This window comes from Thamnophis sirtalis, unplaced genomic scaffold (assembly GCF_051295495.1).
Source record: "Thamnophis sirtalis isolate CommonGarterSnake01/CBP01778 unplaced genomic scaffold, rThaSir2_p1.2 scaffold_4, whole genome shotgun sequence".
Taxonomy (NCBI): domain Eukaryota; kingdom Metazoa; phylum Chordata; class Lepidosauria; order Squamata; family Natricidae; genus Thamnophis; species Thamnophis sirtalis.
Window position 1 is genome coordinate 105,009,195 of NW_028261384.1, and position 26,534 is coordinate 105,035,728.

Here is a 26,534-nt window from a genome sequence, read left to right on the forward strand (position 1 = left end):
ACTAAGATACTATGTCCATGGAATAAATAAGAGTGCAAAAATGATGGCTTTCCATATATGCAAAATATGTGTTGATAAATAAAATAGAACAAAACTGACATTCTAAACTTGCAGTAAGCAAGTTTCGCAAGAAGAGTGAAGAGAAAACTGGAGAGACACATATGCTAATTTGCCTATTAATGAAAAGGAAAACACTGCTTCTGAGCTCATGTATCCCAACACCTGAAGCTTGAACAGGCAATCAGCTATAATTCACTATTTTTGTGAATGCCCTTAGATTTATTCAGCTGGACGTGGGAAGGTTTTTTTTCACTCCCCAAAGTTAGTTCACTGTACTACACCAACCTCAGTGCTATTATCCTTCCTACAAAATACAAAAAAATATTTATAGGAAAATAGATGGAAATGAGAAAAAGAGCAACATGGAAGTAGACAGGAAGACCACTCAGAAGCTAGTGCAAAACTATAGCTGAGCAATTTGTAGCATTATTTCCCTCTCAGTCACATTTGGACTTGCAAAAAATATATGGAGGTTGCACTTGTCAAAATCAACAGGGCCAGGACAAAACAAAATTTAATTAACACATCATTACAATTAATATTGTTCATTATGACTTTCATTTTTAGTCACATTAAATTTACCATTCAGCACTAATGGAAGTACTCAGGAAAGTACATTAAGGATTTTCAAAGGCTGCATTTAATTGTTGGACTATGTTCTCGGACTGTGGAATTCCCTTTATTAGCCAAGATCAGAGGAAGAAAAGTTTAGTGTCAAAGCTATTGTGCTTTGCCCACTGAAGATCACAGGTTCATTTTTCAAGGTCTCAAAATATTTTTAGCAGTGTTTAGAAAAATTTCTGAAAGAAATTTTGATGAACTAATGTCCGATCAGAATGGGAATAGAACTCAGGGTAAGGCAGTTTTGCAGATTGTATATCCATAGCCAAGGTGGCCTGTCTCCAGACTTCCCAGCATATGGCCATCTCAATCTGGCCTGCATCAACTTAGGATCAGAAAATTGCTCCAGAAAGACTGCACTCTGGAAACATTTTATTGGGGGCAGGGGGGTCTGGGGTTAGTCTACTCTGTGCCTCACTGTGACATCGTCTTCTGCAAACGCTGGCAGCTGGGGCATTTGCCTTCTGATTGGCCCCGCTGCTTCAGCTCCTCCAAAATGGGTGCCATCGCATGTTCAAACATCTTCCTCAGCACCTCTGTATTCACAATGCTGTAGCTGTGGGTGGGAACCAAGAGGTGATAAAGAAGAAAATAAAAAAGATGCCATTTGCACAGTCATTCAATGTAGAAAATATGATAGGTTTAAATCTTGAAAGAGAGAGTAACAGCCCAGGTACAGCATCAAGGAACTCCCTCCATGCAATATCAGAAGAGTGCATTTTGTTGCACTGAAAATAACATTTAAAAAAAAGACATCTCTGGAAGTGAGCTTATTTAATAAAAATATGACAAAGAAGCACTGGTCTAACTTAATATTGCTTTAGGACAAATTCCCTTTTTTCCAGAACTAGTGAAAGGAGTTTCAAAATATCATTAGAAGAAAAGAGAGGAGGTAGCCAATATATGTACAAAACATCTAAACTGGAAAGAGTTTTAAAAAGCATTTTAAAACCCAACTCTTCTTGATTGTTTTAAATATGCATGCCAATTATATGAGTTTTAGGAAATTGAATTTGAAAAAAGAAAACAGATGTTCTTGGGAATCTAAAGCCAATGCCAAAAACTGGATTTTGTAGAAAACTGCATTTTCAATAGCAGACAATTATCTGTTCATGTAAATAGTCAATTCACTTACTTCTGTAATACTGAACCTTCTCTTCTGTGAACTGGAAAACTGCAATTACCTGCTGGTCTATGAAAGGAAAGCTATAATATCAAATCAGTCTTTCTAGCTGACATACTGTTCATAGATAAAGCAAAAATTATGGATAGTCCTTGATAGAAAAATCATAAAGTTTGTAACTGTCCTGATACATCATGGCCATCCAATAAGAGCATTTCTCAACCTTGGCAACTTTAAGCTGGGTGGATTTCAACTCATGCTTGGCTTGGGAATCAGGAATTGGCTCAGGATTCTGAAATCCATACAGCTTAAAATTGTCAAGATTTGGCTTCTTCCTCAAACATGGGATGGAAGATTTTGTGCCTTTGGACTGTTTGTGGATTGGTTTTGATTAGATGAAGCTACTTTGGGACTGTTTTACCCTGTTTTAATATTGTGGATTTTTTATCGACGTATACTGCCCAGTTCCATGTGCCAACTGGGAAGCTGTTAAATTGATATAATCAGTCTATCAGGCTAAGCCATAATATGCTATTTTTGGTTTTATCTTAGCTTTTGTGGTCCTTGGAAATTACAAACCATAGGTTATGCCAAGACCCATATGCCAAAAACAATCCACAAATATATATTTGAGTAAAAAAAAGCCAAATGACGTGGGAATTGGAACCCGACTCCCAGAGGTAAAAGATGTTGCTGCTTTTAATAATTTCATCTGTCATCAACAATCTCTCTGACACATCCCTTCCTTGGATAAGAAAGTCATTGAAAGACTATCTCGATCCGTTCCAGTCTGGCTTCAGACCTGGCTGCAGCACAGAAACCGCTTTGGTCGCGTTGACTGATGATCTCTGGAGAGCCAGGGATGGAGGCCACGCCTCCATCCTAGTGCTCCTTGACCTCTCGGCGGCTTTCGATACCATCGACCATCGTATCCTTCTGCGACGACTGCGGGAGGTGGGGGTGGGAGGCGCTGTTTTGCAGTGGTTCTCCTCTTACCTCTCGGACAGGTCGCAGTCGGTGTTAGCTGGGGAGCAGAGATCGACCCCTAGGCCCCTAACGTGTGGGGTGCCTCAGGGTTCGGTCCTGTCCCCCCTTCTTTTCAACATCTACATGAAACCGCTGGGTGAGATCATTCGACGGCACGGGATAAAGTACCATCAATATGCGGACGATACTCAATTGTATCTGTCCGCCCCGTGCCAACTCAACGAAGCGATGGATGTGATGAGCCAGGGGCTGGATGCTGTTAAAGACTGGGTGGGGGTCAACAAGCTTGTGCTCAATCCAGAAAAGACCGAGTGGCTGTTGTGTTTCCCTCCCAAGAATTGGCCAAGTACTCCATCTCTCAGGCTGGGGGGTCAAACTATACGCCCCTCAGACAGGGTTCGCAACTTGGGAGTCCTCCTGGACCCACAGCTGACCTTCGAACATCATTTGTCAGCTGTGACCAGGGGGGCATTTGCCCAGGTTCGCCTGGTACACCAGTTGCGTCCCTACCTGAACCAGGAGGCCCTCACAACAGTCACTCGTGCCCTTGTGACCTCTAGGCTGGAATATTGCAATGTGCTCTACATGGGGCTGCCCTTGAAGAGCATTCGGCGACTCCAGCTAGTCCAGAACGCGGCCACGCGAGTGACAGTGGGTGCACCTCGTTTCACCCACGTAACACCTATCCTCCGCGAGCTGCGCTGGCTACCTGTTGATCTCCGGGTGCGCTTTAAGGTGCTACTTATCATCTATAAAGCCCTTCATGGTAGTGGGCCTGGGTACTTGAGAGACCGCCTACTGCCAATTACCTCCACCAGACCGATTCGATCACATCGATTAGGCCTCCTCCGAATCCCATCGTCTAGCCAGTGCAAACTGGCAACTACCCGGAGGAGGGCCTTCTCGGTGGCTACTCCATCCCTTTGGAACGAACTCCCCGTGTTGATTCGGACCCTCACCACCCTCCAATCCTTCCGCGCTGCTGTAAAGATCTGGCTGTCCCGGCTGGCCTGGGGCTAAGATTATAGCCCCACTCGAATGGTATGACTGTTGCATTTTTTCTCTTTTAATATGTTGTATTGTTTATTGTTTGTTGTTTCCCCCTCCCTTTTTGAATTGTGAGCCGCCCTGAGTCCCCTTAGGGAAAAGGGCGGCATACAAATAAAGGCAAACCAAACTAAACTAAACTTCCTGGAGTCCACCAGCAAGTTGGGAATTCAACCAGCAGTCCAGGCCCAACTATGATTTATGGCTTAATGTGTGAATGTCGCCAATAGGGGGAGTCCCTATTGGGGACTTAACAATGGCATCTCACATTTAGAATTGCTTGCTCTAAATTTTTTCAAGATTTTTGCTGATTTCTGACATTTATATCTGGTTACTAGCAAAAAAAAGCCCAAATAAATAAAATAGATTCATTTAATGACTATGGTTTCACTTAATTACCATAGCATTTCCTTAACGACCTCTGCAAAAAAGATAAAATTGAGTGCAGTCGCACAATAATCAATTTAACAGCCACTATGACGTGCAACCATAATACCAGGTTAAGTTATAGTCATAAGTTGAGGACTACCTGTAATGCTTTGTTTAATAAATTGTGATTAAACAAAACATTTCTTGGAGGCTTTATGACACTGACCTGTGTGAAATCAGGGAAATCAAACCCAACTTTGGCTTAATCTCCATATCCTTCCTTAGTTTAGCCTTCTGAGTCTCATTAAAAAGTTGGACTGTATTCTTCAATTCTGACCCAGAGGTTTAACTAGGTACCTGGAACATCTAGCACAATTAGGAGGCCGGTCGGATGCTTCCATATTCTTCATTGTTGCAAGATGTCGGGATATGTCTTCCAGGAGCCCATCAAGGTCTGCCCGAAGCTGAGTGAGAGATACTGAAGTCCGTTTTGCCCTATCAAAGAAGAAAGTAGCTGTAAGTAAAAGGGAAGATTTCCAAATTCATAGCCCTGTAACAATTCAGAGAAATGTAACTTTGACTACCACATAGACTGATAAAGTTCCTTATCTCTCGATCAGGTTTTGAGATTGGAGCAATTCCATTTTACAAAGTCATGGGTTGGCAGAAGATTAGTGACTTTCTGATTTGGGGGCATTTGTCTTCCAGGAGTCCCTGTTCCCCTGCATTTTATTCGCTCTTACTCTTCATTACAATGGGGCATGGGGTGGGGAGCTCGATATGGAATTTTATCTAAAATTGTAGGTCTTTATTAAAAAACATACTGGAGGACTCACCCTCTTTTATTCTGAATCTGAATTTTTGCACCTCCTGGTATTTTTTAAGCAAAGAATTTGGTAGAGTTAAGTATATATTAATGTGCAAGAAAACCTGCTGAAGAAAAAGGCCAAGAGACCATAGGCACATTCATGAAGATCGCTGTTGGAAGATTCATAAACACTAGAAAGCTTCACTTTTTAAAAGGAAAATTATAGTGATCAGGACATGTTCCAGGACAACAAGGCCATAATATACTAATCTTCCCTACTGGATTACAGAGCTACAAATAATTATAACTCTTAATACAAAGTGATGATCATGGAAGTTGTAGTCAACTTTTCTAAAACCAAAACTCTAGGAGGAAAAAGTTCTACTATAAGAATGTAGGGAACAAACCCCATCACATTAGCGAACGTTATCTAATTGAACCAGTGATAGGATTCAAATAATTTAACCACCGATTCTCTGCCCTAATGACCAGATGGGTAGGCGGGGCTCAGTGGGCATGGCCAACTCAACGTCACACAGTTGATGGGCGCTTTGCCTTAGCTGTTACAATGTAATAAGGGTTAACCGGAGAGGCAGTTTATGTAAGCAGGACAATAAAGATTAGGCTAGAAACTGGAAAGTGGGAAGAAACAAAATGAGATTTCTTCCAACAACTGGTTCTCCGAACTGCTTAGAGAGTTAACAACCGGTTTTCCCAAATAGGTGCGAACTGGCTGACTCCCAACACTGAATTGAACCTCTGGTATTTTAATCTAGGATACAATAAATAATGGGTTGCATTTACTTCATCTCTAAAATCTGGAATTTTCTTTGCTGGGAAAAAGAGGGCTCCTTGGAGGAGAGAAAGGGAAGCCTGTTTGCTCAGGAGAAGCACATACGTGGTAGAGACTTCATCCAGTTCCTCTCGCAGCATCCTGAGCTCCTGGCCTTGTTCCACCTGTGTCCTTTCCCGCTGGGGAAGAACACCCTCCAAGCGCACCCCCAGCTGGGCCAGCAGCCGCAATGCCTCCTTCTGGGCCAGCTCCAGCATACATTTCCTAGAGTGGGGAGTGATGGAAAGAGACCAGGTTGATGGGTTGGTGCCTCTAGCAAAACCAAGGCTCTTCCACTCCCACTTCACAGTACCTGATCTCTCCCAGCAGAGCAAGGCAAGCCAAGGTGGAAGCCATGCTTGGCTTTTCAACTATGCCCATCTTATCCCCAAGACCTGCTCGCAATTGCCCACTTCCCATTATAGGCCATTGAGGGATGCCAACCGAACAGCATCACTTTCTTCATAGATGATTGATATTGAGGGTATCACTACTATTCTGCCTATTACATCCAAAAGCTGTTTGGAGACCCCACTTGCCACCCTTGTTCTAGCAACTGCTATGAGGTCTTACCAACGAAAGTCTTCTACTTGAACTTGTTGCTGCAAATTACGCAGTTTCTCCTAAATGGAGTGGGGGAAGTGATAGGGAAACAATAGCATTAATTCGGTATTGAGCATAATTATTATAACACTCATAATTCCCAATCAGTCTAGCTGGGTTAGCTAGAAACTTTAGTTGTTGTAATCCAGCAGATTTGGAGGAAAATACAGTGCATCCATAGAAGAAAGCAGTTTGATGTAGATCCCATCCTTTTCAATTTAATAAGATGGTAAATAATGGGGCAAACAGCTGAAGCAGTTGCAGCATTTAAAGAAGAAACAATCCTATGGAGAAATGTAGCAAGACAACAACACTGAGTTTGCAATATTGTTTTATCACCATTGCACCTTTCATCTAAGGATCTACAGAGAGAAGCAACTTGACTAATTCTGACAGATATGGACAATCAAACCTGTAGTACTCAGCCCATCAGGAATTCTTATGGCAATAAATAATGATTTATTAAAATTCTACCCCAACTTTTATTCAGAAGCTCCAACAAGTAAATTTAGTTCTCATTCTGATTTCTGGCAACAATACCCCTGTGAACTAGCCTGAGCTGGAGAGAGAGAGAGAGAGAGAGACTGACAAAATGAGCTTCTACAGGTAAGAGTGGGATAAGATTTGAGCATCTTTCCCTTCAATGCCAATCCAAAGCTTAACAATGCTGGTGAGACACAATTTAAAAAGAAAATTCCAGAAAAGATAACAACGAAACACCTTCATGCTGTTCCAAAAACATTATGCCAAAAGATATCAAGCATGATTGAAGAAGCTTATTTTTCTGGTGTACAGCTCTTCAAATTTCCCCTAAAACAATTATCTTGTGCTATAAGCCAGCCTGACAAAGAGTAAATTATTATAGTTGCCAATGGAACTTAATTGCAGTCTTAATTTAATCCCTATGTGACAGTGGCTGTCTTTTGCTAAATGGTCCATATTTTTTAATATTTGAAAAGAATCCCTTGACGAAGATGAAAAGAGGAAAATATTTAAAAGGGACAGACGGAGAGATGATGAGTGGCAGCGAGATGGTCAGATGACCAACCCAGCCCAGTAGTCTGACCTTTGAAAATCTGCACATAAAATTGCTTTTGTTTCTATTTTGCTACCAAAAGATGTAGAAACTTGAATCGCAGCCTCTGTTCATGCTAGAGGAAACCAGTCTTGGTTCCTTATGAGTGGTCACTCAATATAATAGTTTCTGCTCATAATCTTACTTTCTGACAACTGTTCTCCATCAATCTACTAGCTCATAGCAGCTTTGGTTACCTTTCCAAATGCTGTGAATTACTTGCACTGTTGATACCACCCCATATTCCTGCAAGTCTCAAATCTTCTCCCTCACCTCCAAGAGGGCTGAATTTTCTTCCAGCACACTGGTCTTAATTTCAGCATCCTCCACAGATTTGGTCACCTTTCGACAGCTTTCCTATAAGAGATTTTAAGGAACGAGGAAACTTAGAAGCCAAGAAGCAAATAAATGGAATCAGCTTATATGGATTTTCAACTAGTGTTGCGTTTCATTTTTTGAAAGTCTTTTCAAGAAATGGAAGCTGGGAGAAAGCTGAAAAATCTCTCTTTTTTTTAACTTGGTATTCTAAGGCTGATTTTAACTGCTTTACATTGGAAATGTGATTTGTCACAGCCAAATTCCTAGGTCTGAGAGAGTGTGACATCCAAGGACACCTAGCTTGTTTTATGCATGGGTCAGGATTAGAATTCATTCTCCTGGTTCCTAGCTTGATGCCTTAGCCCAGTGATTTCAAACTCGATTTCATTGAAAGCCGCATCAGGATTGTGTTTGACCTCCGGGGAACATGGGGGGGGGGCATGGCCAGCTCAACATAACTTGTGTCAGGGGTGCCTGTGATGACCCGAGTGTTCTGCCAGCGAAAACGGGCTCTGAAGCTCCATTTCTGACTGTGACAGCCTCCTGCAACCTTCTGTCAGCGAAAACAAAGCTTGTGAGTGTCACACGCAGCCCTCATGAGCGCTATTTTCGCTGGCAGAGGCACCGCGGGCCGGTCATTCACTGTTTCCAGAGTGGCTGCGTGGGCCAGATCTAAGCACTCCATGGGCCGGATCTGGCCTGCGGGCCTTGAGTTTGACCACTACCTTAGCCACTACACCAATTGGCTTTCACCCTTAACCACTACACTGGGCTGTCACCCTTGATCTACATGCCTCTTCCGTTACTTTTCTAGCGGGTTCAAAACAATCAACAAGGTTCTTCTTATCCCTCCTTCTTTGTAATGAAGATTCAGCCAAATGAAACCGTCTGACTCGAGTGTCCTTTCATACCTGTGGGGCAGTGGAAGGATTCAAAAAATTTTGCTACTAGTTCTGTGGGTGTGGTTTGGTGGCCATCACATGGCATGGCTCAGTGGGCATGGCAATGGAAGGATACTGTAAAATCTGCATTCCCTCCGCATTCCAGGGGAAGGTTACTGCAAAATCCCCATTTCTTCCCAATCAGCTGGGATTCGGGGGGCAGAGAATAGATGGTGGTGGGGCCAGTCAGAGGTGGTATTTACCAGTTCTCAAACTACTCAAAATTTCCACTACTAGTTCTCCAGAATTAGTCAGAACTTGCTGAATACCACCTCTGCTATGGGGACTTCTTTGACACAGAAGCACCTCAGCTGCAGGCTGCCTTGACTTTAGTGTAGATCAGATGGAACAAATGAAAACTCTCTTCCAATCGTCTTAGAAAATCTCTGCCACGCTCATCTAGAATCTTCATAGCATTGTCCAGGGCCACTACATAGAGCCATGCTCATTTTTGGGTTTTGGGGGTTGGGCAATTCTAGAAAATGCTCTACCTCGTTTCTGACAGTTACATGTGCTGCCACATTATTTGAGCAGAGACATATATATATAAAATCCCAAACCAGTAAGCCTAAGTGATAGCAATATCACTGAAAACTAAAATGAAAATTGTACATAATCTGACTAAAGCAAACCAGCAAATGTTAATCTTGTAGATAACATGCATAGTCTACTTTTAAATCTTTTTCCTCATTCCAACCCTGCCTTTCCCCACCCTTTCCTCTGTTTTTCCCCTATAATTCTGTCTGGATTAAGAGTACTGAAAAACTCAGATGCTTGCACAATAAATGGTTCTAGGCAAAATACTGCCTAATTCTGAATTTATTTTCTTAAGGATCAACATACCTTGCTTTTCAATTTTTAGCTAGACAGTTTTTGCCAACAATATTGTTTTTAAAAAATTAAACAATAAAGCCAAGGCAAAGTCAAATCTGATTTTACAACAAGATGGACAGAATTTAGCGCCTTCTACCTCAAATTGGCCCAGTAAGTCAGGCTGAAACATTCTTGCATTGGCAGCCTTAAAAAAAAACAAATTAATTCTACATTCCTGACTATTAAAGCAGCTATACCTGTTCAGCTATGCAGTCTATACAAACAAAAACAGACCTGCAGATTCTGAAGATGGTGGTTGACCTTAGATGTCCTCTCCTTGAGACTGGTAATGGAGTCCTTGGCTCGCAAAAGGCCACTATTGCTCACTTCCTATTGGGAGAGAATATAAGAAGGGACCAGATCAAGCAAATCATCATCCACTTACTCGTGACTTCTTCACACTTTCCAATAATTTATTTCAGTCTCAGTGTCAACTGAAAGGTCTTTATAAAGACCTACGAAATTCAGTGGCGGATTAAGGCTCACTGGTGCCCAAAGGACTGACAAATCTTGGTTGCCCCCCCCCCATATTTGTACATACTGTACAAATCTTCATTGGGTTTTTTTTCTTTCTCAACGTTGTGATACCTCCTTGGGTCTAGTCTCCTAAGCTTGTGCTTAGTCCGCTTAATGGTTAATACACCACTGACGAAATTCATTACTGAAAGTGACAGAAGTAGTTAGTGACATATTTGAGGGACACAAGAGACATAAAGTAGAAATTTGCTTGTTGCAATGAACCTTTTGCAACTGCGGGTCAAGGAAAATAAAGGAAGAAATACTTCGAACAATATAAATGAAGCAAACAAAATGTTAAAAAATATATTTGTGTAGTTACTTATTAAGCACATTTAAATTATATTAAAGTAATCAAAATATATTTACAATCCTCAAGGCATATCACAACTTTTGAGCACCCTAATGTTTGGAAATTGAAAGGGGAAAAATTTGATATGCCCGAAAAGGCCATGCACAGAAAGCAAATTAGGAATGAAAAATGACAGAAACAGATCACAGCAGAAGGAGGATCTCAAGAGAACAAAATCTTCTAAAAAAACTAACATAGGCTCTGTTTGAAGGGATTATGTCGGGAAATTCTTTCCTAGTCCTAAATAATCAAATGATACGAAGATTTTTTTAAAGGGATATTTTTTCTTGAAAAGAATAATAGCAAAAAAAGCCCTTGCTATTAAAAAAAACCCCTTGATTTTCTTTAAATTTTGCCTAATGCAATATTATCAAAGATAAAGAAAAGGAATGAAATAAAAATAAATTCAGAATTTTATTTTTATATCAAAGGTTTCATTTAGTTTTTCTTTACTCCAAATTACTCTATCATTGAAAATACATTGTTTAGTTCTGACTGCCACTCCATTTTTAAACCACATTTAGAATTTATTTTACAGCCTGATGGAAGTTTTGTTTTACAACAGGAAAGTGCATTTTTGGATTACAAATTTATAAAAGATTTAAATATTTAATCTTTAAACATACTTTGCAAAAAAAAAGCTTGACAAGGAATGATGGATGGAAAATTTGACCAGGAATGAATTAAGAAGGTCTAACACAAGGTTTTCTTCTTGTCTATTATTAGAACAAGACTAACCCAAGGCACGTTAATTATCTAGGAAAGCAGCAACAAATACATGAGACTGTGACTCATTGCCTCACCTGCTGGCTAGAAGTATCATCTTCATCTTCTGACCATGCTGGCTTGATGGGAAATAGAGGATCCCGTCTTTCGCCTCCTGCTCCCCCTGGTAAGCCTCCATCATCTGTTGATTCATTCTCAGTGGTAGAGTCATCACGTTCCCCATCAGTTAGATTCAGAAGAGAAACATTAGTGCAAGCAGAAGAACGCTTCAAATTCAGATTGGGACTTTCACTGGTAAAATGGGGCTCGACTCTGGGTGGGAAAAGGGGCATATGTTATCCTTAGATTCAGCTGCTGACTATTTTCTTTCCCACATAATATATGGCAGAGAGATTGCAGCATTACTTTAATATAGCACGGAGCCTTAGGATGCCTCAATGACTAATATATTATTTGACACATATTCTTTTGAAAACTAAGAGCGACCCTTGGCTGGTCTTAATTTTATTATCGTCTACTAAATTTTCTAAACTCCTTTCATGAGCAAATAAATATTGATATATGAAGATATCAAAACAATATGAAATCCTAGCTCAGCTCTCCCAAATATGATGTTTTTATGTGTGTGTTGGTCTTCAACATCCTCAATTTAAGGGATTACTGTATTGAAATCGTAGAATATTGCTCTGAAAATTTTGAGAATTAAATTGCAACATATTGATAGGGTATCTACTCTTATTTATTCTATAACTTACATCCTGCCCCCAAGTCAACACATTAGCCAATAAAATCAAACAGAACAGGGGGGAGAGGGGGCAGGCTGTTCCAAAAAGATATGGTAATGATCAAAAAGGCTCTCGTGCCCATCATTTCTTGAAGTGGGAGAGAATCTAAAGAAGCTCCTCCCAAACGCACTGTACCTATTTCAAGAAGATGGGTCATAAAGCAACATAAAGGCCTCACAGATCAAAATCAGCATTTTATACAAAAAAATGAATTGTTAACCAATGCAGAGCCACAGGACAATGCTATCCTATTGAAACGGATTGCACTCCCAGCCAATGAGCACCAACTAGTTTTAGGACACCTTCAAAAGCAGCCCAACAAAGAATATACTGGAATAATCAATGTTATAAAGATGACTTATTGCCAAGATCTCCCATCCCACAAGAAATTCAAATGAAACACTAGACAACATTGTGCAAAGTCTTCTCCGATAAAAAAAATATTCCACCTGCTAATCAAATAGCAGGATCTCCATTTTCACACTAACCCCATCAAGAAATATGGTCCTCTCTAAACCCAATACAGGAGCTCAATTGTTTCCAAAGAAGCAGTAACACCCTCTTGCTTTGATTCAATTTCACCTTGTTTCCATCCATTCCATTCAATCCCTAACCTTTCACACCCTGGGAGAAAATGCATCTCCTGCTTAGTTCAAAGCTAGCTATCAGGAAGATATTGTTGAACTCCAAGCCAAGAAATGACCTTCCCCATTTAAATATTAAATAGGATAGGGGAGAGAATAAAGTCCCGAGGCACTGCATATAAAAAATGCTCCAGGTTTTCATTTCTTCTCTTGGCATTACCAAGTAGAATCACTCACTTATGAAACAGTGAACACTGCAATTAATGCCACACATCCACCCACTCACACACAAACCCATTTCACAGATAGTTTAGAAAACATCTAAATGATTTTTCACAATGCTTGGCCAGAGTTGTCAGCAATAACCACTGTGGTAGTACCTTATTTAAATCAGATGAGAGTCATATCCACTTAGCCAAGTGTTGGCCTACAAACATTCATTATTTTTGGCCAGCTTTATGCAGACTACAAGTTCTGTAGTCCAACCAAGGTGGGGTCTCATGGCAGTAGCTCTCCATGAACTTAAGGAGAAAAGGAGGGGGGTGTTGCATACTCTCTTCCCAGAGGCCTTTCCAGATATCTGGAACTGAATCCGAACCCATCTATGAGCAAAGCAGAAATTCTACTCTGCATCCCCCTTTCCTGTAGGTTTTTACTTGCTACAACTATTGCACTGAATTTCACTTCTACCCTTCACAGGTCACTCACCCATGGAAAGAGACGGCTTTCTTTTTTTTGGGAAAGCCCTTGATGCTAGCAGACTTTCCAAGCTGATCCTTGCTGCTCTGGGCCCGACTTTCAATACCTGATGGTGTGTCTCCGGCCTCATTTATTTCCTTGGATTGCCAGATGGTCTTCACCACAATGTTGGCCATTATAGATTGGGAGTCGATATCTGGTATGAGCACAGATTTTCTTGCCTGTACCACACCAGGAAACATCTACTATCTACAAGCCAACTGGCTCTCCAGGTAGGGCAAGGATCTTCTAGTTGATCTCATGACCTCACAATGGCTGCCACGGGGATGCCAATCATATGACCCCATTCTTCCATCAACAATTTGCACCACTAACATTCTATGGCATTAGAAAACTAATCCAATGATGTAATGCTGATATTGAAATAATTGCATTGACTGAGCTGAACAAATATGCTGTACAATGAACTTCTCTTTTATACCTTGTCCAGGAAGGCAATGTCTAGATTCAACTGCTACACTAGTTTATAAGTTTTCTACGAATGATAGTTAAGCAATCAGTCATACTTATGCCACACAAAGTGAGGTTCACACAGTACAATGAACCTAAAACAAAAATACATTATGGCTTAGTTATAAGTAGACTCAAATATTATATAAACTTTCAAGCCAATGTATCAAATGAAATTGTTTTTTATGCTTTACAAATAATCTGTCTGTATGACTTTTGTGTTGTTTGCTGCTTCCTACCTCTTCCACAAGCTTCAAGGATATAACATCCTTACAAACCTACAAAGATAAAGTATTCACATGCCCATATTTTCCATGTCTACTTGGTTTTTTTTATTTTCCAATCCTATGGCCATTAGCTGATAGGTAATCACAAAGGGAATTTGGGAAATAAACTTTAAGATCATATATAATTTAATTACTTACAGCTGCAATTCAGTAAAGATTATAATCTCCTCCTCCTCCTTATCTTTCTCTTTTTTTTCTTCTTTTGCATCAAGCTGATATCAGCATTTGTCAGTAAAAAGCATGAAAAAAGTCACAGCTGAGATTCTAAGTTGGGTTAAAAATGAAATAACACTATAGGATGCTATCAAAATGTATTATCTTTGAAAGATCTAGCTATTTGTTAAACAAAAAAGATAACTTGAAAACAATTCAAAGCATTTCACTGATTGCTCTGGCTACGAGATGGGTCAAATGCAATTCTAAACCAAAGGCTAGTATTGTCTACAGTTAATCAAAGGAAACATTCGTAATTTCTTTCTTTCTTTTTGATCATCATGAGGTGTCAACTAACCACAACTGTTGAGTTGATTAACTATTATATATTTATAAATAGCTTAACTATTATTTACTGAATCAACCACAACTGAATCAACCACATCTGAGTGATTCACATTCCACAAGATACTTGGATCTGATTTTATCAAGTTGTTCTTTCTCAGCTTAACATATTGGACATGATTGTTGTGTTGGATATAACATGGAAAAACAGCTCCATACATGTCAACTTGTATTTCCAAAGAAAAGTAAGTATATGAATGCAATAACTATATTCATTAGTTTCCACATAACATTAAAAACCACACACCAATGTTGGTTTTATCCAAGCAAATAAAAATGAAAAATTAGCATCTGGTTCACCCAAATCGGTCTGAACCGCCAGAATCTCATTCCTGGGAACAGTCCCAAGTATGTGGGAGCTTGCTGCAGAGGGGTACCTGTTTCCATGTTCTGGAGTAGATATAAACCTGCTCCTTTGCCTCAAGGAGGCCCAGCTCTTGAGCTGAATCCCATGCCCCCTACCCACCCAAAACAAGAAGAGGCAATGCCTCCATGGTTTGTTCTATTTGTTGATTGTAAGCTCCATAAGGTTGAGAAGAATTGCTGCAAAACTGAGTTTCCTGAAGTGGACCACTAGACTTCTAAACATCTTAAAAAACAAACTAGTAAAAAGAAAAGTCAACCAAAAGAGCAACATGGAAACAAAAGCAAATAAAACATCCCCCAGGAGCAAAACAAATTAAAGTTTAATTTGTGTGTATTGTTTAATGGACTGCTAAATTGGCAAAATGGACTGCTAAATTGGCCACACCCATCCAGTCACATGACCACCTAGTCACACCCACTGTCACATGACCACCGCCATGCTACCAGCTGGTCCAGCCCCCCCCAACAGTCTGAGGGACCGTGAATTGGCCCTCTGTTTAAAAAGTTTGAGGACCCCTTCAGAAGAGGAGATAATAAGGAAGATATTAGTCTGTGCAGAAATGGATAGATTAAAAATAAAAGACTAAGGAGAGACAGAATATTATGACACATGGAACAGATTCTATCAATGACTAGAAGTATGAGGTGGAAGTTGAGATATAGAAAAATTAGATTAGGTGGACTCGGAAAAAGATACTATATATGCATCAGTGTATTAGAATAAATATGATGGTCAAAATAACTGGCATACAATACTAGCACTGTTTAAATAGTATATATTGTATTTGGTTTTCACTTTGGTTTTCATGGAAAGTGAAATGCCAGGACAATCACACAATATATATATACATACATATACATATACATATACATATACATATACATATACATATACATACATACATACATACATACATACATCATACATACATACATACATACATACATACATACATACATACATACATACATATATATATATATATATATATATATGTGTGTGTGTTTTTATTTGTGCTGATAAATAAATAAAGGAAGACTAGTATAGATCTATTTCAAGCTATTTAGCTCTCATCAGCTAGCCATATCCTTACTGGGATTCGAACCTGTATATATAAAGTCACAACCCCTGGTATGCCCAAATATGGGAGGAAGGTCACTACTTCCATTCTCTGTCCATCGGCTCGTCATAAGAGACCATCCAGACAGAAACCCAATATTTTTACTGTTGCCTTTGTTATATTTGTGTTGTGTTTGTGCTGATAAATAAATAAAGGGAGACTAGTAGATAAATAAATAAAGGGCGATCTATTTCAAGCTATTTAGCTCTCATCAGCTAGCCATCAAATCCCAGTAAGGGTATGGCTAGCTGATGAGAGCTAAATAGCTTGAAATAGATCTATACTAGTCCCCCTTTATTTATTTATCAGCACACGCACAACATATATATATATGTGTGTGTGTGTGTGTGTGTGTGTGTGTGTATGTATGTATGTATGTATGTATGTATGTATGTATGTATGTATGTATGTAGTTTAAGGATCCCCGAGCTATATCAATGCAATTCCTTTGATGTCAGCATTAGAGTCTTGGATTAATTTTCTTTCTATTGAATGTTATGCTGTGGTTTCTCTTCAGATCGTATAAATCATTTGCCTATACTGACATCATAGAATGTTGGTGATATAAACTGTTGGTGGGAAAATGGGATCACATGATTGTCAGCCCCATAGCAACTGTTGTGAGGTCATAGCAGCAGCTGGGAGATCCCTGCCCCCACTTGGCGAGCAGACTGGATTATAACTGATAGATGTTCCCAGGTGCAGACAAGAAAATTTGTGCTCATACCAGGTATTGACACCCCCCCCCCCCCCAAACCCAGTAATGGCCAACATGGTGAAGACCATCTGGCAATTCAAAGAAATAAATGAGGCTGGAGACACACCGACAGGAATTGAGAGTCAGGCTCAGGAGAGCAAGGATGAGTTTGGAAAGTCTACTAGCATCCCCCAAAAGAAGAAAACTATTTCTTTCCATGGGTGAGTTACCTGGGAAGGGAAAGCATGGAAGTAGAGTTCAGTGTATTTGTTGCAGCATGTGGGGATATACAGGGAAAGGTGTGAGTATGCCCAGTAACACACCTGTTTGCCTACAAATGTTTTCAGATTCAGTCCTAGGCATCTTCAGGTGAAAAGACCAAAGCAAATGATACAAAAAATATTTTTCTCCTATGGATTATGAAGAGCTGCTGCCCTCAGATCCCAGCTTTGTTGGACTGTAGCTTCCAGAATTTGTAGCCTGTATGGTCAAGTTGACTGAGAATAATGAAAGTTTTACTCCGACGTTAGGCTAAGTAGAATAGAATAGAATAGAATAGAATAGAATAGAATAGAATAGAATAGAATTCTTTAGTGGTCAAATGTGATTGGACATACAAGGAATTTGTCTTTGGTCCATATGCTCTCAATGTACATAGAAGAATAAAATACTTCCATCAAGAATAAAAACATACAACACTTAGTCATAGGTTATCAATAAGCTATCAAATCATACTAGGAAAGAAATAAAAACAATACAAATTAAAAGTAGATAACGAATCTCATCTGATCTACGGCAGGTTCCATAACCATAGTTATTGCTGACAATCGCGGGGTAGGTGTTGTGAAAATGAATACAGCCTGGAAGGGGGGGGGGGCGTATTTGGCAGCAGCAATAATTAGATTCTATCAAATCAAATTGGTTTTTGGTTCCAACAACATGAAACTCAAAAGCCAGTCAGCCCTTCTACATACATTGTGCTGATTCAATCTCAAGAGATCACACTTTAGTTTACTTTTCTAGTAAAGCATATGAGTTTGAGTTTTGAGTTTTGAGTTTTGAGTTTTATTAGAATTTGTAGGCCGCCCTTTTCCCTGAGGGGACTCAGGGCGGCTCACATAAAACTGGGAAGGGGGGGATACAGACAACAAAATAGAGACATATACTAAAATGGTAAGCAACATACATTCATCATTCGGGAGGGGTAACTATCCTTATCCCCAGGCCTGGCGGGCGAGCCAGTTCTTCAAGGCTGTGCGGAAGGCTTGGACGGTGGAGAGGGTACGGATCTCCACAGGGAGCTCGTTCCAAAGGGCCGGGGCCACCGCTGAGAAGGCCCTCCTCCTTGTAGTTGCCAGCCGACACTGGCTGGCCGATGGAATACGGAGGAGGCCTAATCTATGAGATCTTATTGGTCGCAGGGATGTAATTGGCAGAAGGCGGTCTCTCAAGTATCCAGATCCACTGCCATGTAGGGCTTTATGGGTGATTAGTAGCACCTTGAAGCGCATCCGGAGATCTGGATCAGAATCATTGCTTCTTTAAAAAACTCATTTCTGATTCCTGCCCAAGCAAGTGGTGGGATGAAAGCCCTCTTCCCATTCTTTTCTTCATTTTCTGGTCCCAATTATAGTACTGGAGAAAAATCCAGGTTATATACATGGCGGTTAAGTACTGCTTTCCTAAGTGACTCATTTGTTCACTCAGCTAGATAAAAAATTGCACCTTGATTGTCACTGAGATCTCAGAAATCCTGGCTTTGTATGTGCCTGATTTATTTTCCCCAGTGACTTTTTCTAAACGTAGCCTTTTCTATAGAGTTTGACTCCCTATGGGTAGAATCCAGCAGAGTGGCTGAAGCGGTATCTTAAAATTTGGGCTTGGTTTGATCTTCTGAACTCTGAGGTAGCAGGCAGGATTCTCTGTGACGTTAATTTTGCGACCAGCAGCTCGAAATCCTCGTCCAATTAAACTCCTCAGTAATGTTCTATACCACTGACTATGAAATTTTTCTGAATTATCTGAGAGTTGGATGGATGTGATGTGAGTGCATGCGTGGGTGGATGGGTAGGTGGCATTATTTTGCAGTGGTTCCACTCTTTGGTTATATTTGTAATGTCAAGAGAAGTGACACCATAAGTCACTTGGATATGTAGTGCCCCAGGACTTGATTCTCTCTGCTGTTTATTATTTAAATGAAACCTCTGGGATAGGTCATTTGTTGGTTTGGAGGGAGAGTTCAACAGTAGGTACTATGCATAATGACACCAAACTTTATAGCCTGAACATAGCAGGAAATGCAGAGGAGATCCTCACCCAGGGTGTGAAAAGTGAGAGATTGAATGTGATGGCAAGAAACTAGGTTAAACTGAATCACAGCAAGCAGAAGTTATTGCTGGTTCAGAAACAATTGGTCTTATTTTGTGCCCCAGTATTGGCTTTCCTTGATAGAGTTAGGATAAAAATAGGGATCCTTCGGTATGATTAGCAGGTGGATTCTGTTACCAGGAAAGCCTTTCCAAGTGTTACCTAGTGTTTCTGTTGTGTCCTTTGGGAGTGGAAGACACTGACAGTACTCTTATCTTTATTACTCAACATTGTTTATTCCAATATATTATGTGTGGGCTGTATTTGAAGATTACTTAAAACTTGTGTTGGTGCCCATAGGCTGTGAGCTGTGATATGCTTCAGCAGGGTAGCATTGGGCTGTGAACTATGAATTGGTTAACAATAAATTTCCCTGTATAAAATCCTTATTTTAATCGATAAAGCCTTCCCCCTGTTGGGCTATATATGCTACTTTATGAACCATCTTCTTTACATAGATATTATGGGTCCTATCTGGGAAGGGCATCTTTGGACTCCCCCCCCCCACTTTCAAAAAGTGATGGGGATGGGAGCCTTTTTGATAATTGCCCTATCTCTTTGGAATAATCTGTTGTTTAAATTTATTGCTAGAGGGATATGATAGTATATGAGTCACTCAAAATATGTTAACTTGGCTGCAGTATATAAGTGATGCAATGCATAAGTAAAACCGGGTGCTCTAACAATGCATTGGATTTCAATTCTCAAAATTTCCAGAATGATATTTCAGAATTTCCATTTACTAATCCCATAAATTGAGGATATTAACAACAAACACCCACTTAGAAAGCATCATGTTTGGGACAGGCTAGAATTTTGTCATTATTTTAATATCTTCATGTATTAACATGTTTGCTCATGAAGGGAGTTTAGAAAGCATAGCAAAAAATGATAAAATACCAGCCAAGGTTTTTTTTTGGTTCCCAAAAGCTTAGGTTGCCAGGAAATATGTTAGCCATTGAGGCATCACAAGGTTCTTTGCTGTAGTAAATTATCAAAACTACCTCACTGTGACATATTATGTGAGAAAAAAGTCCATTACTATTATCTAAGGATAATATGTGTACTTTTTCCCAACCCAGAATTGAGCCCCATATTACCAGTGAAAGCCCTAATCTGAACTTGAAGCGTTCTTCTGCTTGTACTAATGTTTCTCTCCTGAATCTAACTGATGGGGAACATGATGATTCCACCAGTGAGAATGAACCCACAGATGATGAAGGCCTGCCGTGGGGAGCAGGAGATGAAAGACGGGATCCTCTGCTTCCCATCAAGCCAGCTTGGTCACAAGAGGAAGATGATACTTCTAGCCAACAGGTGAGGAAATGAGTCACAAGCCCACATACCTGTTTCTGCTTTACTAGATAATTAATTTTCTTGCCCTGAATTAGTATTGTTCTAATAATAAACAAGTAAAAATGCTCCTTTTCCCCTCCCCCCCAAAGATAACTAACTTATGGCTCTTTAAATAATAAGGTGGTTATCCCAATAGCTATTGTATACTATGATAGTTATTTAAGTGCACAAAAGACTAGTCTCCTTAGTGCTACAGTAGATTAACAAGTTCTTTTGCAAATGTTCCCAAAAATCATTTGTACTTTTCATGTGCTTGGAGTCTGTATAACTTTTAAGTGTACAGTATATTCCACTTGGAGATGCAACTCCTCATATTTCTCTAGTGAAGGGAAAGTGTCTGTTCTGTTGGAACATCTAGTCTTCTCTGTGTCTGCTACTTTAGATTTATCACATTATAACTTCCATCCTCCATATCCAGAGGAAAAGCAAGCTGATATTGAAATACAGCAGCCAAATTTTAAGTCAAACGCAGAAACCATTATGGCGTTTCTCTAACTTCAGGGATGCTTCTATAAGGCACGCTGGATGTCTGCCTAAGGTAGCACCTGATTCAAGGGCCAAAGAATCATAGTAGTATAAATGGAAGCTGTACTATTTAGCTCCATGGTGGATTTCATGTAAGGTCCCAGAAAATAATTCCATTGTGGGCTTCCTATAATACTCATAAAATAATTCCAATGTCTTTTTGTTGGGCCTAGCATTTATTTGGGCGAGCAACCTTAGATGCTCATCTGAGTTTGCTTTTCTTTTAATTTATTATTAACTTCATGTGCTGCCCAATCCAGTCCTTCCTCCATAAGGGACATTTTGCATCTCAAACTGAGAAGTTAGTCAGAAGTATTTATACATATATTTCCCAAATTTATCATTAGAAAAAAGGGAAATGGGAGAATGTTCAGCTTCCTCTGTGCCACAACTTCTTAAAAGACTTTTATAGAAAAGGAGATGTACCACATTTAATGCAAATTTCATGCTAGCTAATTCCAATTGCTTAATGCCTGGCCACCTGAGTTTCTTCCCCACCCCTGAAATTTCTTGAAGGAAAGCTGCCAAAAGGTGACAAGATCTGTGGAGGATGCTGAAATTAAGACAAAAGTGCTTGAAGAAAATTCAGACCTCTTGGAGGTGAGAGAGGATATCCAGTTTGCCCCTAAATATCTCTTTTTTAAGCCTCTTTTTTTAGTTAGTCCAGCTATGTAGTTGGGAATTAAGAGAATTGTGATCTATAACATCTGGAGCGTGCCTGGTTGGAGAAACATATTTTGTTGCCTCTGTTGCTCCCTGTTACTTTCTTTGTGGATATGAATTCTAAACCATTTTATTCTATCGGAATGCTAATTGGAAAAGACAGCAGCACATAAATATATTCAATCCCCAAGTTAATCTTATCCTTTCCCTGTCACTTCCCCCACTCTGTTTAGGAGAAACTGTGTAACTTACAGCAACAGGTTCAAGTAGAAGACTTTCGTTGGTAAGACCTTGTGACAATTGGTAGACCAGGGGATGGTGAATAGGGTCTCCAAACAACTTTTGTACTTAATAAGTAGCATGATGGCAACATCCCCAAGGTTGCCCATCTTTGGGGAGAGGGAAGTAGTGCACTGCTGCTCTTTTGGACTTCTCTGAGGAGGGAATGGAAGGGGAGGAACATTGATTTTGATAGAGGCACAAAGATATCCCCAACCTGGTCTCTTTCTATCACACTCTAGGAAATGTATGCTGGAATTGGCCCAGAAGGAGGTGTTGCAGCTATTGGCCCAGCTGGGGGTACGCTTGGAAGGAGTGCTTCCCCAGAATGAAAGGACACAAATGGAACAAGGCCAAACACTCAGGATGCTGCGGGAGGAACTCGATGAAGTTTCTGCCACGTATGTGCCTCGCTTGAGCTAGAAGGCTCCATTTTCTTGAAATTGGACTGCCATTTCTCTCCTCCAATTCCAGTTGTGGCTTCTTATTACAAGTGAAGTTTCTGCCACATATGTGCCTCGCTTGAGCTAGAAGGCTCCATTTTCTTGAAATTGGACTGCCATTTCTCTTCTCCAATTCCAGTTGTGGCTTCTTATTACAAGTGAAAGAAGTACCAGATTTAAGAGATGATGGAGAGAAGAATAATCCACTGTTTACCGTTCCCTAGAGCGAAGATCTATGTGGAGAGGCAAACTTGTATCTGTCTGAGCTGTTACAGTGATTTGAATTTGGAATTTGTGGTGGAATTTGATATTTTTACTTATTGTCACTGTCATTTTCCATTCTTCTCATACCAGAGCAAAGCGGGCATCAGTATCTCTGACTCAGCTCCGTGTAGACCTGGATGGACTCTGGCAAGTGAATCCACTCCTGGAAGATGTATCCCAATATCTTGGAACACTCAAGAACATAGAAACACTTAATTGGCCTCCTCCTACTTGTGCTGGATGTTCCAGGTACCTAGTTCAAACCTCGGGGGTCAGAATTGAAGAATATAGGCCAACCTGATAATGAAAATCAAAAGGCTAGATTAAGAAAGGATGTGTAGATTGGGGCAATGTTAAGTTTGATTTCCTTGATTTCATGGAGGCTAATGTCATACAGCCTCTAAATAATGGTCTTCTTAATCACAGTTTATTAAACAAAGTATAGTCCTTGATTTACTGCTTAACTAATTGAACCTGGAATTAAAGTTTTATGTCATGTTGGCTGTTAAGCAGGTCACTATCTCACTGCACCTGCTTTTACAATTTTTGTAGAAGCTATTAAGCAAACACCACAGATGTCAAGTGGTTCAATTCTACTCAATGTGCATTTTTACCAGAATCCAGAGATAAATGTCAGAAATGCAGTAAAAAACCCTCAGAAAATCATGGTCCCACAACTGTGGAACCATGCAAGCATCCATAAACATGGGAGATGTGGTCATTAACGAGGACTATCATCATTGGCTACTTTTCATGTGTTAAGCTATAAATCAAAGGTAGGCCTGGATTACTGCTTGAATTTTCAGCCTGCTGGTGGGCTGCAGGAAATCTTCCAATGACTTCTTATCCAAGAAGGGAAGTTATAGAGGGGTTTTCTGCTGCTGCTTCTGTTAGAGGAAATTGTTAACAAATATAAATATTTCATCTTCTGGACTCAGACTCCCATTCCCATCCTATTTGCCATTTTTGGACTAAAAAAAAAAGAAATTTAGCATTCTGCATTTTAATTGTGACATTTTGTGATGTTTTGGGCATGGCAGATTGGGTGCTGGATTTGGTAATCCCCAAGTGCCACAAAAACCAAACTCACCATATTATGGCTTAGCATGATTGACTGATTAAATCAATGTAATCACTGTCCAATTGACATGTGAACCAGAGCAATATACACTAATAAAAAAAAACAAGTAATAAAATCCTCAATATTAAAATACAATAAAATATATTCCCAAAATAACGTTATCAACTAAAATCAATCCAGAAACGGTCAACTGGGGAAAAACCTCCCTACTCAGTATCTGAGGAAGCCAGGTCTGAAAGATATTGTCTCAAAGGCCTGAAATATATTGTCCAGGCCATTTGATTCTTGGGAAGAATGCTGTAAGAGGGTAGGCACAGTGAAAAAGTAGTCCTGTTTGCTCCAAATAATGTAACTTAAGTGAGGGGTCTCTAAACATGCGTACCTTTGCCATAGCTTATTGTAGTGATTCTCAAACTTGACAATTTTATGCATCTTATCCAGATGAGGTGGGCCGGTTGCTTTCGTGGTGTGGAAACAATAATTTGGTCCTTGACACGAATAAGACCAAGGAGCTTATAGTGGACCATAGAAGGAATAAATTAGACATCCAGTCCTTGGTTATCAGTGGAGATAGAGTGGAGCAAGTTACCAGTTTTAATTTCTGGGTGTTAGCATAATACAGGACCTGACCTGGGGCACTAACATTACAGCACTGGTCAAAAGGGCCCTGCAGAGATTATACTACCTGAGACTTCTCAGGAAACAATAATTGAATGAAACACTGCTGGTGACCTTCTACCTCTGCATCATAGAGACTATTTTAACTTACTGCACCTGTGTATGGTTTGCCAATTTGCCAATTGCACAAGGACAGCACTCCAGAGGGTCAACGTCATTGCCCAGAGGATCATTGGTTGCCCTCTCCCCTCTTTGGAAGAGCTTTATAGCTCCCGCTGCCTTAAGAAAGTTCAAAACATTCTTACAGATCCATCTCATCCTGGGCACCCTTTTTTTTTAAACTATTACCATCTGGCAGACGGTACAGGATTATAAAAACAAGGATAAATAGGCTGAAAAACAGCTTCTATCCCAGGCAGTAACCATATTGAATTCTATGATATAGTGCAATATCAGGTTTTCAATTTCAATTATATAGAAAGTAAAGGATGCATGTTTGTGTTTTTATTTTTATAATTATAATGTACACTGAAGATGGCATTTAGTTTTGTTGAATGAGGTGCAATGATAATAAAGTAAGGTAAACTAAGATACGGTAAACTAAGCTAAACTAAGCTAAGCTACGCTAAACTAAACTAAACTAAACTAAACTAAACTAAACTAAACTAAACTAAACTAAACTAAACTAAACTAAACTAAACTAAACTAAACTAAACTAAACTGTATGAACCTCAATTCCCAGATTTCCCCAGTTTTCATTAGCTAAAGCCTCTACAGCTTGACATTGCCAAGGGTGAGAAACACACTCTAGTTGGATGGACATGATGAAGAAAACAGTTACAAACTCTTAAGATTTTTCCATCATTACCCCCCCCCCCCCAAAAAAAAACCTTACTTAAGCATCCAAAAGCAGTATGTTAACAAATAAAACTGACTTAATATTACAGATTTCCTTTCATGGACAAGCAAGTAATTTCAATTTTCCAGTTCACAGAAGAGGAGGTTCAGTATTACAAAAGCCAGCAAATTGACTATTCACATGAACAGTTAATTGGCTGTTGCTGAACAGTGGAGTTTTCTACAAAATTGACCATCTGTCATCGGCTTTATATTTTCGAGAACATCTATTTCCATTTCTTTGAAAAAGGTCAAGTTGCTAAAGCTCATGATAATGGCATGCATGTTTAGAAGAATCAAGAGGAGCTGGATTTTAAATGACTTTTTAAAATTCTCTTAAGTTTAGAATTTTCATACCTTCTCTTCTCCTCTCCCCTGTGTCCCCTCCCCCTTGTTTCCCCTGCTAATAGTATTTTTAAATCCTTTTCCAATTGACTCTTTTATTTCACTTCCTGGTTCATTTCCTACCCACAGCTACAGCATGGCAAATAGAGAGGTGCTGCAAAAGATGTTTGAGCATGCAACAGCACCCATTTTGGAGGAGCTAAAGCAGCAGGCCCAATCAGAAGGTGTATGCCCCACCTGCCATCATTTGTAGAAGACTACGATACAGTGAGGCACAGAATAGAATAAGCTCAGACTTTCCTGCCCCCAATAAAAAGATTTCAGAATGCAGCTTCCTGGAGTATTCTTTTGACCCTAAATCAATGTAGGTCTGATCAAGATCTGGGAGATTTGGAGCAGATCCAGCTTCATTATGGATGTACAAACTGCCAAGCTGCCTACCTTGAATCTTGTACCCATTGTAATATGACATCAGTTTACCAAAATTTCTGGCAGAAGTCAATTTCAAATATTTTAGTTTTAACAGACTGAAGGTGATCGCCAGTTTGCAAAGAACATTTGCTTTCTGACTGATTGGTTCCCTTCTTGCTATGTTCATAGCAGTTCAAGAGTTAAATGCAGTCTCTGAAAGTCTTGAATGAGTTTTCTTAAGCTCCTCTGTTAGTGAATCTTCTCCCTTTTGGTCAGCCATCATCTCTATCCCACCCACCCAGAATGATCTATATTTCATTCCAGTTTCTCACAAGTTTAGGACCATCCATTTTCTGTTGTTCTGAAAGGCTCCTTTAAGGAAATGCAACCAAAGCTCAGTGTTTCTGGAATGTTACAAAAATGACAG

General features: G+C 39.8%; 2 protein-coding genes across 2 annotated transcripts; one reads left to right on the forward strand and one right to left on the reverse strand.

The window, feature by feature from the left end:
* Window positions 1-425: 425 nt before the first annotated feature.
* LOC148046021 (testis-specific serine kinase substrate-like) lies at window positions 426-13,495 on the reverse strand. Its single transcript, XM_087711888.1, is given in 9 exon segments — window positions 426-1,237; window positions 4,565-4,702; window positions 5,914-6,072; window positions 6,161-6,269; window positions 6,272-6,470; window positions 7,799-7,882; window positions 9,892-9,987; window positions 11,329-11,563; window positions 13,329-13,495. Coding segments are annotated over 9 exon segments (1,329 nt in total). The 3' UTR covers window positions 426-1,095.
* Window positions 13,496-16,933: 3,438 nt separating this feature from the next.
* LOC148046022 (testis-specific serine kinase substrate-like) lies at window positions 16,934-25,949 on the forward strand. Its single transcript, XM_087714444.1, has 7 exons — window positions 16,934-17,079; window positions 20,308-20,542; window positions 21,623-21,706; window positions 22,003-22,052; window positions 22,291-22,449; window positions 22,846-23,004; window positions 25,826-25,949. The coding sequence occupies exons 1-7, from the start codon at window positions 16,934-16,936 to the stop codon at window positions 25,947-25,949; spliced, it is 957 nt and encodes a 318-aa protein (XP_087570570.1).
* Window positions 25,950-26,534: the final 585 nt, after the last annotated feature.